This window comes from Panicum virgatum, chromosome 5N (genome assembly GCF_016808335.1).
Source record: "Panicum virgatum strain AP13 chromosome 5N, P.virgatum_v5, whole genome shotgun sequence".
In the NCBI taxonomy this organism is placed as follows: Eukaryota; Viridiplantae; Streptophyta; class Magnoliopsida; order Poales; family Poaceae; genus Panicum; species Panicum virgatum.
In genome coordinates, this window is record NC_053149.1 from 14,240,897 (window position 1) to 14,257,414 (window position 16,518).

General features: G+C 49.1%; 3 protein-coding genes across 4 annotated transcripts; 2 read left to right on the plus strand and 1 right to left on the minus strand.

The window, feature by feature from the left end:
- Positions 1-1,156: 1,156 nt before the first annotated feature.
- LOC120672972 (pre-mRNA-splicing factor SPF27 homolog) lies at positions 1,157-4,422 on the plus strand. Of its 2 annotated transcripts, none has more exons than XM_039953617.1 (7): positions 1,157-1,487; positions 2,299-2,474; positions 3,175-3,258; positions 3,481-3,550; positions 3,631-3,764; positions 3,829-3,891; positions 3,969-4,422. In XM_039953617.1, exons 1-6 carry the CDS (start codon positions 1,236-1,238, stop codon positions 3,875-3,877), a joined length of 765 nt encoding a protein of 254 aa, XP_039809551.1. In that variant the 5' UTR covers positions 1,157-1,235; the 3' UTR covers positions 3,878-3,891; positions 3,969-4,422. The 2 variants fall into 2 exon arrangements, with proteins under 2 accessions (XP_039809551.1, XP_039809552.1); XM_039953618.1 differs by having other exon boundaries at positions 3,975-4,376.
- A 124-nt stretch (positions 4,423-4,546) lies between these two features.
- LOC120672971 (geranylgeranyl diphosphate reductase, chloroplastic-like) lies at positions 4,547-6,385 on the plus strand. Its single transcript, XM_039953616.1, has one exon. The coding sequence runs from the start codon at positions 4,898-4,900 to the stop codon at positions 6,224-6,226; it is 1,329 nt and encodes a 442-aa protein (XP_039809550.1). The 5' UTR covers positions 4,547-4,897; the 3' UTR covers positions 6,227-6,385.
- A 181-nt stretch (positions 6,386-6,566) lies between these two features.
- LOC120672973 (ADP-ribosylation factor 2-like) lies at positions 6,567-10,181 on the minus strand. The gene is made up of 7 exons (XM_039953619.1): positions 10,028-10,181; positions 9,155-9,312; positions 8,485-8,555; positions 8,191-8,310; positions 7,201-7,319; positions 7,011-7,092; positions 6,567-6,865 (listed from the first exon to the last, which is right to left on the minus strand). The coding sequence occupies exons 2-7, from the start codon at positions 9,300-9,302 to the stop codon at positions 6,860-6,862; spliced, it is 546 nt and encodes a 181-aa protein (XP_039809553.1). The 5' UTR covers positions 9,303-9,312; positions 10,028-10,181; the 3' UTR covers positions 6,567-6,859.
- Between the last annotated feature and the right edge of the window lie 6,337 nt (positions 10,182-16,518).

Consider the following 16,518-nt stretch of genomic DNA (forward strand, 5'->3'; position numbering starts at 1 on the left):
GAAAAAAAATTACACTTAGGGTCTGTCGCCCTATGGGAGGCGACCGGGGGGTATTTTTGAAATTTTTCAAAATAGACATATATTTTTGAAATTTTGATTTTTTAAAAATATAAAAAAGAAAAAAACGCCTGCATTCCCCCCCCCCAAGCGGGTTATAGTCATCTCCCGATCACTGCCTTAAGGTGCACATCTCCATCACTAAAAAAAATTCAAGCAAAAACTCGAGGGTCCTCTCCTCCATAGGTTGGGCTCGTACAGTCCAACAGTCCATCACGGCTGGTCGGCTGGAAGCCTGGAACCGGGCTGCAGCCCAGAAAACTCTAAACGGCCCACGGCCCGCGCGCGCAGCCGCGCTTCTTCCATAGTTCCAACTCCAGCCCGCTTCCGCCTCCGCCGCTCCTTCCTCTTCCTCCTCCGTGCCGGCGCGACACCTTTCCGCACTCTCTCTGTTTCGCCCGCGCCTCAGCTAATCCGCTAATTAAATTAAATTGTTATACAATATCAATGGATTCATACGGAAGTTACCGGTAGATCACAAGTACGCAATTCGGCAGAGCTTCGCCGCTTTTCTTCTTCTCACCCCTCTCTTTTTTCCTAAATTTTTAGCCTCAAATGACAACGGGAATGGCTGCGAATGGCGGCCAGGGCTTATATAGGGGGGAGGGGACCCTGTCGCCCCCCCAACGGGCGACAGGCCCCTGTCGCCCCTGGGGGGGGCGACAGGCCCCTTTTTTTCTAGGGACTTCGTTGCAAATTTAAAGAAAAAAAATTACACTTAGGGTCTGTCGCCCTATGGGAGGCGACCGGGGGGTATTTTTGAAATTTTTCAAAATAGACATATATTTTTGAAATTTTGATTTTTTAAAAATATAAAAAAGAAAAAAACGCCTGCATTCCCCCCACAAGTGGGTTATAGTCATCTCCCGATCACTGCCTTAAGGTGCGCATCTCCATCACTAAAAAAAATTCAAGCAAAAACTCGAGGGTCCTCTCCTCCACAGGTTGGGCTCGTACAGTCCAACAGTCCATCACGGCTGGTCGGCTGGAAGCCTGGAACCGGGCTGCAGCCCAGAAAACTCTAAACGGCCCACGGCCCGCGCGCGCAGCCGCGCTTCTTCCATAGTTCCAACTCCAGCCCGCTTCCGCCTCCGCCGCTCCTTCCTCTTCCTCCTCCGCGCCGGCGCGACACCTTCCCGCACTCTCTCTGTTTCGCCCGCGCCTCAGCGGCCGCCGCGATGGCCTCGTCGTCCACGAGGGAGGTGCTCATGCTGGAGGCCCCGCCGCCGTCCGACCCCGCGCTGGCGCCGTGGCGCGCGCCGCCGGACGCGGAGGCCGTCGACGCGCTGCCCTACATCGACGGCGACTACGGCGACCCGGCGGTGAAGCGGGAGGTCGACCGCCTCGTCGAGGAGGAGATGCGGCGCGGGCAGCGCAAGCCCGCCGACTTCCTCCGGGACCTGCCCCCAGTCCCCACCGTCGGATTTGAGGTACAAACTTCGAAGCTCCTTCAATTTTTGTTTGATGTCTCAAGCAGCCAAGTAGCTCGATTCGATACCTTTGTTTTGCGACGGGACGGGCAGTGATTTTACGTTAGGGACTTAGCATCGGCTTGAAGTTTTTTTGGCTGCTGGCAGGTGCGATCTGTGTTTAGGGTTCTAAGGAGGAAATGAGCGGGAGCTAGGGTTTGTAGTTGTAGAGGTCAAAAAAGTTAGCTAACTTGCTGGATAAATGTATCTTTGCATTTTAGAAACGTTAGAACTGTTCCATACGAAATAGACGTTTTAGTTGATAACACTTTTAGGTTTTAGCTTTAAAACTATTTAATTTGTGTATGTAATGTGTATAACATATAACACATTTTGTGGTTCATTTCTGTAATAGTGCATTTTAAGCTGGGTTATCATGTTTGGGTAGTCTGCCTTTATTACTAAAGGTGGAAATCTTGTACAGATCAAGGTTTTCTTGTTGGATGTCTACTTGTGGCCCAGAAAAGGATTCGCATTTTATTATTAAAATTAAAGAACATGACCTGGAAATTTTCCTAGTTCGTCTTTAAGTTTCTACAGAAAATATTTTGTACTGTTTAATGAGCACTGCTATTAAAATTGGACCTTGTGAAAGCTACTATCTTTTTTTTCAATTTATTCTACTTCCATAGATATCTGTACTGTACTTAATTTTTTTTATTATTACGCCATATCAAACGGTGATGTGTACTAAGATATTTGCAAGTTTTGGATATTTAAAATTCCATGAATGATGCTGTTAGCATAAAATATGCTATCACTTCTGTTTCAGAATCATCCTATGCTTGCTAAAGAGTATGAGCGAGTTAGGGCTGGCAAGCCTCCTTTCATGTTAGATATGTCTCGCTATGGTTTGGAGCCGCCTCCAATGAACAAAAGGAATGATGTTGCTGCCTGGAGGCAGGCTCTACGGAATGCGCAGAGCCAGTTGCAGCATCAAATTACAAGGTAAGGCTCATTATTACTTTTGGGGCATCAAGGGTAATGTATCCCGTTTACAGCCATATGTGTCTGAGGAACTAAGAAAAGCTTTTCTGTAACATTTAAGTTATGAACATGACTGTTGTATTGAGTATTGTGTAGCGTTATGTGAGAAGTTCTTCTGAACTCTAAAGCACACACTGATAAGCTGCCATAATCACTCTTGAGTTTTGATGTGCTGTAGTCAGAATATTACCGTTGTTTTTTTCTTCCCACAAAACAAATGCATAAACACAGGTGCTAACAGGTAACCACAGCATACTGAGCTAATGAACTTTATCCCTAGCATGGTATATTGGTATTTAGTATTCTCTTCGATGGTTCCTATAACGCACATTTTGATTTGGCATGGTCTCTAGAATTGAATTTTAATCATTCACTTCTTTAAATATATAGCTAAACAATAATTGCCATAAGGTTATAAATCTAAGTCGATAAGTGATAGCTAAAAAGTAATATCCATAAGGTTATAAACCTAAGTATCTAATTGTACCTTGTTTGGGTTGTTAAACCTATATACTGTTAGTTTTACTAAAAGTATTCTAAGTAATAAGCTCAAATCCCGAAACCTTAGTCTTATAAAAGTGGACAGAGGGAATAATGATTACTCATTTACTCTATTGCCAAACAAACTTTTATCTGTTTTGAAACAGAGCTCGTATTGCAGGATAGAGAATCTTGAGCTTATGCTGAAATATGGTGTTGAGGTTTGGAAGCTGCAGAACCGACAAATGGAATCAGTTGTGTCTAGGTAAGTTATCCTATGTCCATGAGTTCTTTGAAAGTGTTGTGCCTCTATTTTTTTTATTTCATATGAAACTTTGTTTGGTTTTTGTCATGGGTAGTGCCAGCTTAGAAATCCAGCGAAGCACTCCATATTTTAGGTTGCAAACATTGCCAGTCACTATGACTGTAAATAGGTGGAATATAGTGTACAGGGTTTTAATACATTGATCTACTGTCTTATATGCAGGATGCAAAAGACAGCTGTAGAATACAACGAAAAGATAGAGACTGTCAATCGTGAGAGGAAGTTCCACCAGGTAATAATCCATTGCTCTCCTTATTTGGGACTTGAATCATGATCATACTTCATTCAGCTCACAATCTATTTTTTTATCAGCTACACACTGGAGGTCAGCTCCATGCGCTGACAATGGAATGGCAGGAGCTGTGTCAAAAAAACATAGCTATTCAGGCTGCTTGTGTTGACCTGCAGAACCAGATTGATCAGCTTAAACTTGAAGCAAAAGAATTGTATGTGCACTCCCTCCCTCCCTCCCTCCCTCCAGATAAGTCGTGACAAAATACTTCTTAACAGGGGAATGCCCATGGAAGACAACACTGGAACCAATTCACAACCATCATGAGCTCATGATTTGAGGTGATGTTCTTTACTTGATCCAGACGCCATGAGACAGCTATTGCCTTTATTATGTTTAAAAGTGATGCTGCCTACAGATACAGATGTGGCAAGGAAGAAGCTGGGCCACTTCAATGAGATTGGGAGCTATTATCAAAAAGAAAAAGAAAAAAGAGATTGGGAGCTGGAGGTTCCATTAGCCATTGTGCTTACGTGACATACAGTTATCGATTCCACCATGCTGTTTGACACTGAAAACATATTTGTGGACAGTGCCTTGCGATCCATCACTTGGAGGCGATCTGTGCTGCTGAAAATGCCTCAAAGAGGAAGAGTCTTAAGTCTGTGCATCTGTTGTCCATTGGAGTGCCCTAACCTGTGGTATGAGTAACACAGCACTCATTTTGTATATCTATTTCGATTGCAAAAGTTTGTCGACTTTTTGTTGCTTAAACTTGTAGCGCAGCATTTGAGTTTTTGTTTTACCTGAAGCCTTCTGCTGTTAAGTTTTGCTTGTTTCTGAACATACCAAATGCGAGATGGTTGGAGGCCTTCTCAGGGGTGCAATCGTTCATTTCTGCTATACCTACTCCGCATGAACGGTGACACATAACAAATGGGCTTGAATGACGCTTATGCTTCGTAATGCATGGTTACTTGCAGTAGCAATGGCACTTAGATATTCTTCAGATCGGCTAGCATCTTAACGATCAGCCAACAAAGTGGCACAGACAGAGTATTGTGAAGACCTACCTTCGTAATTACCCTGTAAAGGCTGGTAGTTATTTAAAATTTATATACCAACTTGCGCAGGTACGCCAAAGTTAACAACATGCCATTCTAATAAATCCGAATCCTTCGCACCTGTCCGCGGCCAGCTCGTCCCCTGTCCCGACAGTGTCACTGGAGCGCCATGCCACGCCACTCCAATACCAAGCTCTAAACTAATAAACTAGTGCTCAACTCCAAGTGAAGGAGATCTCCAGCCGATCCGTGAGCTCCCCGGTTCGCCCAAACCACGGCAACCATGGCCGCCGCCAGCTACCACTCCCCAGCGCGCATCGCCATCTCCTGCTCCGCCGCCTCCTCGTCCGCGCCGGGACGCCCGCTGCGCGTGGCCGTGGTGGGCGGCGGCCCCGCGGGCGCCTCGGCGGCGGAGGCGCTGGCCTCGTCGGGCGCCCGGACGTTCCTCCTCGAGCGCAGCCCCGCGGGCGCCAAGCCCTGCGGCGGCGCCATCCCGCTCTGCATGCTGGACGAGTTCGCCATCCCGCGGGACCTCGTGGACCGCCGCGTGACCCGGATGCGCGTGGTCTCCCCGTCCAACCTCGCCGCCGACTTCTCCCGCGCGCTGCCCCCCGGGGCGCACATCCCCATGCTCCGCCGCGAGGTGCTCGACTCCTTCCTCCGCCGCCGCGCGGTCGACGCCGGGGCGGAGCTCGTCCCGGGCCTCGTCACCTCGCTCTCGCTCCCCGCGGGGCCCGCCGACCCCTACCGCGTCCACTACATCTCCTCCTCCGCGGCGGAGGGGCAGGGCCGGGGCGTGCTGGAGGTGGACGCCGTCGTGGGCGCGGACGGCGCCAACAGCCGCGTGGCGCGCGAGGTGGGCGCCGGGGGCTACTCGACGGCCATCGCGTTCCAGGAGCGCATCCGGCTCCCCGACGCCGCCATGGCGTACTACGACGACCTCGCGGAGATGTACGTGGGCGGGGACGTGTCCCCGGACTTCTACGGCTGGGTGTTCCCCAAGTGCGACCACGTCGCCGTCGGGACCGGCACCGTCGCCGCCAAGCCGGAGATCAAGCGCCTCCAGGCGGGCATCCGCGCGCGCGCCGGGCCCAAGGTCGCCGGCGGCCGCGTGGTCAAGGTGGAGGCGCACCCGATCCCGGAGCACCCGCGCCCGCGCCGCGTCGTGGGCCGCGTGGCCCTGGTCGGCGACGCGGCGGGGTACGTCACGCGGTGCTCCGGCGAGGGCATCTACTTCGCCGCCAAGTCGGGGCGGCTGTGCGGGCAGGCCATGGCGGAGGAGTGGGCGCGCACGGGCGCCGTGACGGAGGCCGGGCTGAGGCGCGGGTACCTCCGGCGGTGGGACGACGAGTTCCTGCTCATGTTCCGGTTCCTGGACCTGCTGCAGCGCGTGTTCTACGGCGGGAACGCCGGGCGCGAGGCGCTGGTGGAGATGTGCGCCGACGAGTACGTGCAGCGGCGGACGTTCGAGAGCTACCTGTACAAGCGGATGGTGCCCGGCGAGCCGTGGGGCGACCTCCGGCTGCTGTGGCGGACGGTGGGCAGCATGGTGCGGTGCGGCGTCATCGGCAGGGAGGTGGCGCGCCTGCGGCGGCTCGAGCTGCAAGCCTAGAGAGTCCCTAGCACTGTGCTGAATAATGTGGCTGCGCTGCAATGGATTTCTGAATGCATTTAGAATTTCATATCCCTTCTCACGGCTTCAGAACACATGAATTTCACCGGAACCAATCCAGTTTCTTCGTAAATATGTGAAGATAGCTATTTTGGTCAAGAATCTGAAGCGAATCAGTAATCTCAAACATCAAGAATCTGAAGCGAATGAGTAATCTCAAACACCTGATAGACGTTGTGACTGATGACATCCCTCCACTCCAGTTTAATTGGGATGTATGGCAGTATGGCACCCACGGACCAGAGTAGGAAGTGGTACACTTGTAGGCAAATTCAACGTGTACAGGTACGTCAATACTGCACAATAACAAATACATTGAAATAAACTGCATTACTCAGTAAACGACCTAGTGCCAATGACCAATTACAGTGTCTTGATATCCGAACAGGTTTTTAGAGAGTATAATCACGCGATGCAACAGCAAACCAGCTCTCTGAAACGCCTAGCAAAGAAATACAATGACAAACATTCCAACGAAATAATAATGAAGTCTCAAGGTCAAAATGACCCATGGGTCTGTTTCTGCGGAAGATGCAATCGCCATGTACTCCACAAACCCGCAGAATTGTCCAATCAGGCCTGCATTCATTAGGAATAAGGATATCAGTACACCACACGTCCTTCACAAAAATGGTCTGATCTATTTCATGATCGTGAGTGCAGATTAAACTACAATGCATTCACAAACAAGTGTGGTAATGGCACCAGGAAAAGAAATAGGTACCTTGTTTGCAATGTTGTTGGAGAGCCAGTCCAGACCCTCGTACAAACCTTCTCCTGTGGTAGCACAGGTGCTCTGGATATACCTACAGGTAACAATAAAGTTCAGCAGGTTAGGCAAAGCCACTGATCAATTAGTGTGTAGAGGACCATCACCAAAAATATCACTACTTATCTATTAAACAATATCTTACCAGTGGCGTTGGCGCAGGGAATGGAGACCAAGCTTATCTGTTATCTCAGCAGCATTCATTGCATTTGGCAGATCTTGCTTGTTAGCAAAAACGAGCAAGACAGCATCCCTCAACTCATCCTGCAAATGCCATGTGGATGAACACTCAAAGCTTATCCCAACAAAATAATAACTCTTTTTCTTAAAGTAATTATTCAAATAGATTGTTAGATGCATGCAGCATAGTCCAAGTGTAATTGCGAAATACAAGAACCTAGAAGGATATTCAAGCCATGGAATGAGTGTCTCAAATGAGCATACCGACAAACTCATAAGCCATATAAGAATAACTATTTTCCCCTACTGGTTGCCTAGGCAATACTTTATTCTAAAAGAACAAATCTCAGCTTTGTATTTGTTTCCTTCAAAAATACTTCCCATACACACAACACAACTACACAAGTATTTCAGATTGAAAGATATCGAAACAATTTCATGGTTATATCCTAAGCTCCAACACCTAATATGACAATCAAAATATCTGCTGCAGATGTTAGATGTATGGAGTTCAATATGTACACTAGCCCTTAAGTCAATTAGGTGTTGCAAACTTCGGTCTTAGCAAATTGATCATGAAACTATAGGTAATATCTCCGTAGCACAAAATGTTTGGTGTTTCCTACCATTCAGGTCGAGAAATTTCAATGCTTTGTTGTGGTACTACGTAATGATTTACCATCTTAATTCTAGAGAGGATGCCCATGCTGCACACAACTTTAATCGATTATGTAACTTTTGCGTGTAGAAGTCAGTGATCGTGCATAACTGCATATTGCTACTCTAGAATTAATTAATACTTAATAGATTAAGGTGGCATTTTGAACATAGCTAGAGGAGAACACTCCAGCAAATTTTTACCACCATTGTCCAACAAATGTTGAGATGTCTGCACATGATCGACAATGCAAAAGATAACAAAAAACATGAATGCAGCTATTTATATATTACTTACCTCATTCAGCATCCTGTGGAGCTCATCCCTTGCCTCAACAACACGATCTCTGTCATTGCTATCAACGACAAAGATAAGACCTTGTGTGTTCTGAAAGTAGTGCCTCCACAGTGGTCTGATCTGTAGTTTGAACAATTAAACGTTACGAGTTAATGGTATCTCAAACCCTGAGCATACTTGGATGTATTCCCAGATGAATTTGACAATCTTTATGGCATGTCAATGCAATAACTAGTGCAGATAGGTCACTTTATTCAAGAGAGAGAGAGAGGCATTGTCCAGTAAAGCATGTACCTTGTCCTGACCCCCGACATCCCAGACAGTAAAGCTAATGTTCTTGTATTCGACAGTCTCCACATTGAACCCTTCACATAAAAAAAAGAGATATGATGTTCATTACTCTTGCTCGCGTTAAGTATTACTGAAAATACATGGACATCTGATCTTCACAGTGCTGACAGGTCAAACCAAAGAAACTAAGAACAAAGAAGATGGATACAAGAATAAGGTGTCTTCATCCGTTCTTTTCCAAATTTAGTAAGTTGCACCATCTAACTAGACCATGATACAAACAACCATCTACTACATCTGTAAGCCAGAAGTAAGAGCATGCAACAATAAAACAAGTGGGACAGAGCTTAACGCCATTGGCATTAACATATGGACAAATGAGTTGTAAATAGTGTTTAGCTTATGATAGCTACTATGAAAACAACAAGCATGTGGCAAGCAGTAAGTAAAAAAAATGACGTTTAGTTCCGCGATCCACAGTTCGCCCCTTGTCATTACCCATTGAGAAGCAAATATAAGATTCCAGCTCTAGTTTACATTATTATTTTAAGTATAAAAAAGAGGCCTTCACAGACATTAAAAAAATTGGAGCTCCCCATAACCACTACATACATAAAGTCATAAATGATCCACCTAGGCCCCCCAAAAAAAGAGTAAAAGGATATGTTCTCACCGATTGTGGGAATGGTGGTGACGATCTCTCCGAGCTTCAGCTTGTAGAGGATGGTGGTCTTACCAGCTGCATCGAGACCGACCATGAGGATCCTCATCTCCTTCTTGGAGAAGAGGCGGCTGAAGAGCTTCGTGAAGGTGAGCCCCATGTTGCCACAACTGTGAAAGTCATCAACCAACAATGATCAGCATGACACGGGAGGCAATGCGAGTGTGCAACCACCATAAGGACGAAATCCGCCGATGGAAAACTAAGCACGGATAGGCGCCAGGTCAAAGCTTGTGCTCTCGACCAACTGTGTTAACATTTGGGCCAATAGCAATTCACTCAGAATTGAGATCTTATGCAAGTAACAAAGGATGAATGCCAATAAGTTACCAACAGATCACGAGCAATGTGATCGCCTCAGCCAACACCAGGAACAGATCACCGACACAAAGGATCACACACGAGACACGCTTCCAGAACGCGCCAAGCCAGCAACATGCACAAATCTATACCATGCTGATAGATCTACAAGGCAGATCAGAATGCAACACCATTTCCCCTCCGGGAGCGCATTGGATCAAACCCAGCGATGCAGCTCGAAACAACAGAGCACACGGAACCGCCACCCCGAGATCCGAGGGCCAATGGCGTGAACGGCGAGCGGCAAGGAGGACCAAACAACCAACGTGACAGCATCAAGAGCAGCATTCTACGCGCTCGCAGCAGGCCAGAATCACAGATCTGCGCCCCAATTCTACGACAGATCTGAAACCAGCGGAAGACCGGCGGCGAGATCCTCCCTCCTCCGCATTGCCCCTAGGAACCAAAATCGCAACGAGATCTGGGAGATGCAAGAGAGAAGGGGATTTCGGCAGGCGCACCAACCTTCCTGGAGATCTCGGGCGCGCGCGATCTCGCTGCTCCCCTCCCGTCTCCTCCTCGGCTTCGGGCGGGGCGAAGAAAAAGACGAGAGGCCGATGCGGGGGCGCCTCCGGGCTTCAAGCGGTGGGAGGGAGGCAGGGTGGGTGGGGCGGGGCCTGGACCCAGTCTACGTGGGCCTGCGGGGGTGTTGGCGCGCTGGTAGTCTCCGGTGCACGTGGGGTGGGTCCAGGATAGGGTGGGCGTGCGCTCCTCGTTTGAAGCTCCAACGTGCAACCGACGCTTCGCGAGCTCTTTTCCGGAAATGAAAGTCGTATGATATGAATGAATGTTCACACGTGTAGGCACGCGCATGGAGACTGTCAGACAGAAAGGTGAAGTTTGGCAAAATTTGGACAAATTTTTTTGGACCTTTAGAGCGAGGCCTCCTTTAGTTGACCGTGTAAAATTATAAAAATAGCATCTTTACACATTTGAAATATTAAATATAGACTAATCACAAAATTAATTATAGAACTCATTTGTAAACTACGAGACGAATCTAATGAGCCTAATTAATTTATCATTAGAGTATGTATACTGTAGCAATTTAGTGTCTAATTATAGTCTAGTTAGGCTCGTTAGATTCGTCTCGCAATTTACAAGTAAACTATATAATTTATTTTTTATTTTGTCTAAATTTAATACTTCATGCATATAATATTCTCATTTGATGTGATAAATTTTGAATTTTGAATTTCGCAACTAAACAGGTCGCAAATATATATTAAGTCCCAATCAACAGGCGAAATAAATCAACACATCAGCAGAATCCCATGTGGGACCCAAGAGAAAACAGAAGGAGTTAATTCCTTAAATGCCATCAAAATTTTAGCCAATCTCTTCAATGCCATCAAAATTTAGACCATCCCTTGAATGCCACTAAAATTTTACTTCAATCCCTTCAGTGCCATTTCGTCACAGTTCTGTGAAGTTTCAGTCGTTGACAGGTGGGCCCCACTTCTTACATCTCCGTTATCCCCAATCCAGGCCGACGCGCGCGCCGCGCCCCTCCGCCCGCCGCCCGCGCAGCACCTCGCCTCCGCCCGGCGCTCAGCACCATGGCCGTGCGCGCAGCGCCTCCGCCCGGCGACCGCTCGAGCAGCACTTCGGCACCGCCCGGCGCCCAGCGCCATGGCCGCACGCGCGCAACCCGCCACCCTCGCCCGCGCTGCGCCATGGCCGGCAGGCACGTCCGCGCACGTCCTCCGCGGCACCCGGCGGACACGCAAGGAGCAGAGGCGCTCGGCTTCGGCCAAGGGGAGAGGGGCAGGCGCGCAAGGAGCAGAGACACTCGGCTTCGGCCGGCGCTCGTCTCTGCCTCGGCAGAACGGCGCCCCCTCGCCGGAACGGACGTTCCCAGCCTCCGTTCTCGAATCCGAGGGGAGCGGCGCGAAGGGGAGGGCGAGGGGAATCCGTCCCGGGGAGTTCAGGCGCAGGGTAAGGAGGAGAGGGAGGTCGGCCATGGGCGCCATGAGAGGCACTGTCGGAGCTCTGTGGCGGCCTCCATTCGAGCGTGCGAGGTAGAAATTGAAGGTGGACGAGGGTAGAGGAGGGTGGTGTGGTGCTGCATGCCGATTTAATCGCACCGAGATGGCTCGAGCGTGGAGAACGCCATGGCGGCCGTGCTTGCGGCCGAAACAGAGCAACAGGGAAGGGAGATGGTGTTTCGCGGCGGATGGCGCGGCGGACGGCGTCCAAAAGCAGTCCGTGGCGGGGAGGAGTGGCGGCGTGCGCAAGGGGAGTGGTGAGGGGTGGAGGTGCCGCGGAGGACGTGACGTGCGCTGCCGGCCATGGCGCAGCGTGGGCGCAGGTGGCGGGTGGCGCGGGCGCGGGCAGCTGGGCGTGCATGCGCGCGGCCATGGAGCGGCCGGACAGGCGCGCAGCGCGGGCGCGTGAGGCCAGCTGGGCGGGCGCGCGGCCATGGCGCGGTCGGGCAGGCGAGCAGCGCGGACGCCGGCCTCGCCGCCGCGCGCGTGGACGCCTCCCCGCTCGAGGCCATGGACGCCCGACGCCCGTGCTCGCCGTGGACGCCTCCCCGCTCGAGGACATGGACGCCCGACGCCGGTCTCGCCGCCGCGCGCGGATGCGCCCGTGGACGCCTCCCTGCTCGAGGCCATGGACGCCCGACGCCGGCCTCGCCGCCGCGCGCACGCACGCGGACGCGCTCGCCGTTGAAAGGCCCTTGTTTGGTTTTGGTAATTGAGTGACAACTTAGGTGGACTAATAAGTGTTTATGTTGAGATACACAGGAAATTAGTCCACACAAAGACACTAGTATGAGCAACATGTGCCATGGTGGAGAAATGGCTAAGGGTTGATGCTATGCTCATATAGTGTGATCGAGGAGCTCATTGCATATGAGACATGACATGGAGTCATGTGACCAAAGTGGAGAAGATCAAGACAAGGCTTGGCTTGATGGACCGGTTGCAATGGAGAAGGGCAAGTCAAGGCTTTGAAGCGAGGGACCGCAAGTCGGTGAAGCTTGGGCAAGATTTGGCGCCGATGGACCGAGGCAACGGTGAAGAGCGAGCAAGGTCAAGATCGATGGACCAAAGAGGTCATGTGATGATATGGAGTGGATCATATCATTTAAGAAAGATCAAGCCAAGTGTTGACTCATGATGATGATCAAAAGGCTTGATGGAGTTTGGTGCTTGTGTGGCATCAACATTTGGTAAGATGAAATGGAATGCACAAGGCAAAGGTATGACTTGTAGGGCATTTCATTTCACCGGTCAAAGGTTGTGTAGAGAAGTGCATGACCGGATTTAGGATAGATGGCCGTACTATCAAGAGGGGCAAACTTGTTTGCATATCGGTCATCTAGTGCCACTTGAGCGATCTAACATTGCGATGTTGCTAGGATCGAGTGGCGTGGTAAGATCAAGTGAAAATCCTTTGTAAACATTTGTGAAATGCTAACACACATGCACATGGTGTTGTTCACGTAGTGGTGTTGGCACATTTGCAAAGGAAAAAGAGTTGGAGTTGATGTTGATCAACTTTGGGAAGCAAGAAAGGTTTTTCGGTTTTCTCCGGAAATTAGGTGGTCTCTTGGAGTGGAATACTGCTTTGATCCATTGTGTTTTGGATCAAGTATTTAGTTGGGTTGTGTAGCCCTCTGAATTAGCTTTCCATAGAGTCCAAGATCACCTAATTTAGACATCGGAGCTAAGAGTTATGGCCGTTTTACCGAGGTACATTTCTGCTGGAAATTGACCTGCGGACGGTCCGCCCTACCTGCGGACGGTCCGCCCTTGAACGGCGGACGGTCCGCCGTTATCTCGGTTGAGCTCGAACAGAACCGTTTTTGGCTCTGTGGGTGGTCCAAAATGACCTGCGGACCGTCCGGTCCATGGGGGCGGACGGTCCGCCTTTAAAAGCTGAAACGGGCGCAGAAACTTGGTTGTTCTGTCTTGGGTGTCCGAAATGACCTGCGGACCGTCCGGTCCTTGGGGGCGGACGGTCCGCCTCCTACTGAAATTTCTGGGACAGAGACTCTGCGGGTTCTGTGTGTGCTAACTTTTTGAACCGCGGACAGTCCGCCCCTAGGGAGCGGACAGTCCGCCGGTAACTTCCAGATTTAGTCAGAGACGTTTGCAAATCGGTTGGTTCGAAGTTTTGAACCGCGGACAGTCCGCCCCAGGGGCGCGGACAGTCCGCGAAGGGCTCTAACGGTCGACTCTGACACATAATAATTGCAGTTCTAGCCGTTGGTTTTAAATGGCGGACGGTCCGGTTTTTGTGAGGCGGACAGTCCGCGAAAACTCAGTTTTCACGGGATTTGAGTGTAACGGCTAGTTTGGGGCCTCCCTCTATAAATAGAGGGTGTGGCCGGCCATTTGAGGGGGCTTAGCACCTTGGGGACTTAGTGTCCATGTGTGAGAGTGCTTGAGAGCCCTCTACTCACTCTAACTTGATAGTATTCATCCGATCGAGTGAGAGAGCGATTCTAGTGCGATTGCTTTGAGAGATTGCATCGAGTGGCACTAGGTGATCGTGTTGCAAGCCGGTGTGCTTGTTACTCTTGGAGGTTGCCACCTCCTAGACGGCTTGGTGGCAAGAGGCTCCGTTGAAGCCCGCAAGAAGATTGTGCGGTGCTCCGGAGAAGAGTTTGTGAGGGGTATTGTGCTCACCCCGCGGGAGCCGCGAAGAGCAACTCTAGTTGAGCGAGACGTGAAGAGCAACAAGTGGTCCGGCCGGATCATGTGCTAGAGCTCGGTGTGAGCACTCCACGTGGGAGAGTGTGACTTGCGAGTCACCACTAGCAAGAGGATCGGCGGCAACCTTGGAGCTTGTCTCAACGGGGATTAGCTTGGTGGCAACCAAGTGAACCTCGGGATAAAAATCACCGTGTCAACCTTGTCTACTCTTCTCGGTGGTTTGCATTCTCCAAATCACAAGCATTGTATTTACATTCATATATATCTTGTGCTTGTGTAGTTTCTCTCTAGTGATTTGTTAGCTTGTGTAGCTTGCAAATCTTCTTCTTGCTTGTGTAGCTAGAAGTAGAGATCCTAGTGTAACTAGTTAGCTTGTGTAGCTTAATTAGTTGCTCTTGCTTAGATTGTGTAGATAAGCAAGTTGAGCACTTGGATTTGGATTGTGTATCCTTGTCCTTGAGCATCTAGTGAGCTTAGGTTTGGCTTTGTGCTTTTGCTCATTAGAATTGTTTAGGAGCTCCCCCGGTTTGTGAAGTACTAGTGCTTAGGCTTGTGTGACTTGGCATTAGAATTATTAAGAGAGCTCTTACTAGCTTGGCACTCCATTTGCTTTGTGTAGGATCTTTTTGGAGGTGCCTTAGAGTTATAGTTAGAGGGGTGTAGTCTTGGCTAAGCGAATAGTTTCAATTCCGCATAAGTTTCGGTTAGCCGGCGCAATTAGTTTTAGAAAGGACTATTCACCCCCCCTCTAGTCCGCCATCTCGACCCTACAGCCGTGCCCATGCTCGCCGTGTTCGCGCTCGCCGTGCCCGCGCCCCTTCTTCCATCCGCCGGCGCCTCCCTCCATCCGCCACCGCCATCCATCTGGCGGTTGAAGGAGTTGCCGGCGGCGTCTAGGGCGGCGCGCGGGATGGAGGCGGGGAGTGGCCAGCGGCAGGGCGGCGGGGAGGGGCCGACGAGCCATATACGGGGGCGTGGGGTGGGGTCGACGCGGCGCGACGAGGATTGTGCCATGTGGGCTCAAGGCTTTAGTCCTCTCCTTCATTTACATATGGGGTCTGTGGCAGCTTCCGTTATGCTAACAGCAGAATTGAACGGAATGACATTGAAGGGATGAGACATTAAATTTTGATGGCAATGAAGGAATAGTATAATTTTTAGTGGCATGGAAGGGATTAGTATAAATTTTGATGGCATTTTTTGGATTAACTCAAACAGAAGAGAGACACAAGCAGGCGACTCGCTCGCCCCAGGCACCGTAACCGAGACAAAGCTCACTCTCACCACCATTGCATGCGACTCAACGAGAAGGTCCCTCCTCTCCCATTGGCTCACTGGACATGCATGCATTTATTCTCCTAGCCAATGTCTACGCCAACTCCATTATATACGCCGACTTTTTAGAAGGCTCGAAGTGACCTGGCATCCTATTTCGCTGGGCGAAACTACTAGCCATGCTCTTACGATACTAATTAAGAGTATTAGACATAGATTAATTATAAAACTAATTACACAGATGGACGGGAAATCGCGACACGAATCTTTTAAGTCTAATTAATCCTTAGAGGTTGTTTACTGTAGCATGACATTGTCTAATCATTGTATAATTAGATTCATTAGATTCGTCTCGCGATTTTGCCTGGGGGTTATGGAATGAGTTTTGTCAATTATCCATATTTAATATTTCTAATTAGTAGTCAAACGTTTAAAATTACTGTAGTGCGTGAAAATTTTTAGGAACTAAATAGGGTCAGCGAAAGCTCGGTTCCAAATAAACTTTTTTTTTTTGCCAAAGGGGAAACATGAATTCAGCAAAAGATAGTATTTCCTCCCATCTGAAATATAAATTTAACATTTTCTTCGGATGAGAATATAAGTTTGTCTAGAGTTGTGCTACTTTTACCATAAATATAAAATTTTTGTATAGATCGCTAGCACAACATTAGCATTGTTAATCAAAGTGTAATATTGGATACCGGACCAATTATATGGTTGACTTTACGAATCTATTAAGCAAAAAAGGAAAACAAAAGAGATAAAAAAAAACGTGTAGCTCAGATATTTAGATTCATTGTAGTAACGATGAATTAGCACATGCTATGCTCATTTCCCATTTCACCGGATTTATTATGGTAATAAGTGTGTTATTTTTTCAGTAGTGACATGTCCTCCGTTAATGGTAAGACATCAATTATAACTTTTTCAATCTTAAAATCTACCAGTCCAATATCTCGAATTTGCTCATAAAGTCTGAGGTACATGGTGTCGATTTTAAGATCTGGCCAAAGC

What these genes read in the sequence shown, in the direction of transcription:
- LOC120672972 (XM_039953617.1), top strand. Translation starts at nt 1,236, where the DNA reads ATGGCCTCGTCGTCCACGAGGGAGGTGCTCATGCTGGAGGCCCCGCCG. An exon ending in ATGGAATCAGTTGTGTCTAG is followed by an intron (nt 3,259 to 3,480) that starts GTAAGTTATCCT and finishes TCTTATATGCAG; the next exon opens with GATGCAAAAGACAGCTGTAG. An exon ending in AAACTTGAAGCAAAAGAATT is followed by an intron (nt 3,765 to 3,828) that starts GTATGTGCACTC and finishes ACTTCTTAACAG; the next exon opens with GGGAATGCCCATGGAAGACA.
- LOC120672971 (XM_039953616.1), top strand. Translation starts at nt 4,898, where the DNA reads ATGGCCGCCGCCAGCTACCACTCCCCAGCGCGCATCGCCATCTCCTGC.
- LOC120672973 (XM_039953619.1), bottom strand. Translation starts at nt 9,302, where the DNA reads ATGGGGCTCACCTTCACGAAGCTCTTCAGCCGCCTCTTCTCCAAGAAG. An exon ending in CACCACCATTCCCACAATCG is followed by an intron (nt 8,556 to 9,154) that starts GTGAGAACATAT and finishes TTTTATGTGAAG; the next exon opens with GGTTCAATGTGGAGACTGTC. An exon ending in ATGTCGGGGGTCAGGACAAG is followed by an intron (nt 8,311 to 8,484) that starts GTACATGCTTTA and finishes TTCAAACTACAG; the next exon opens with ATCAGACCACTGTGGAGGCA.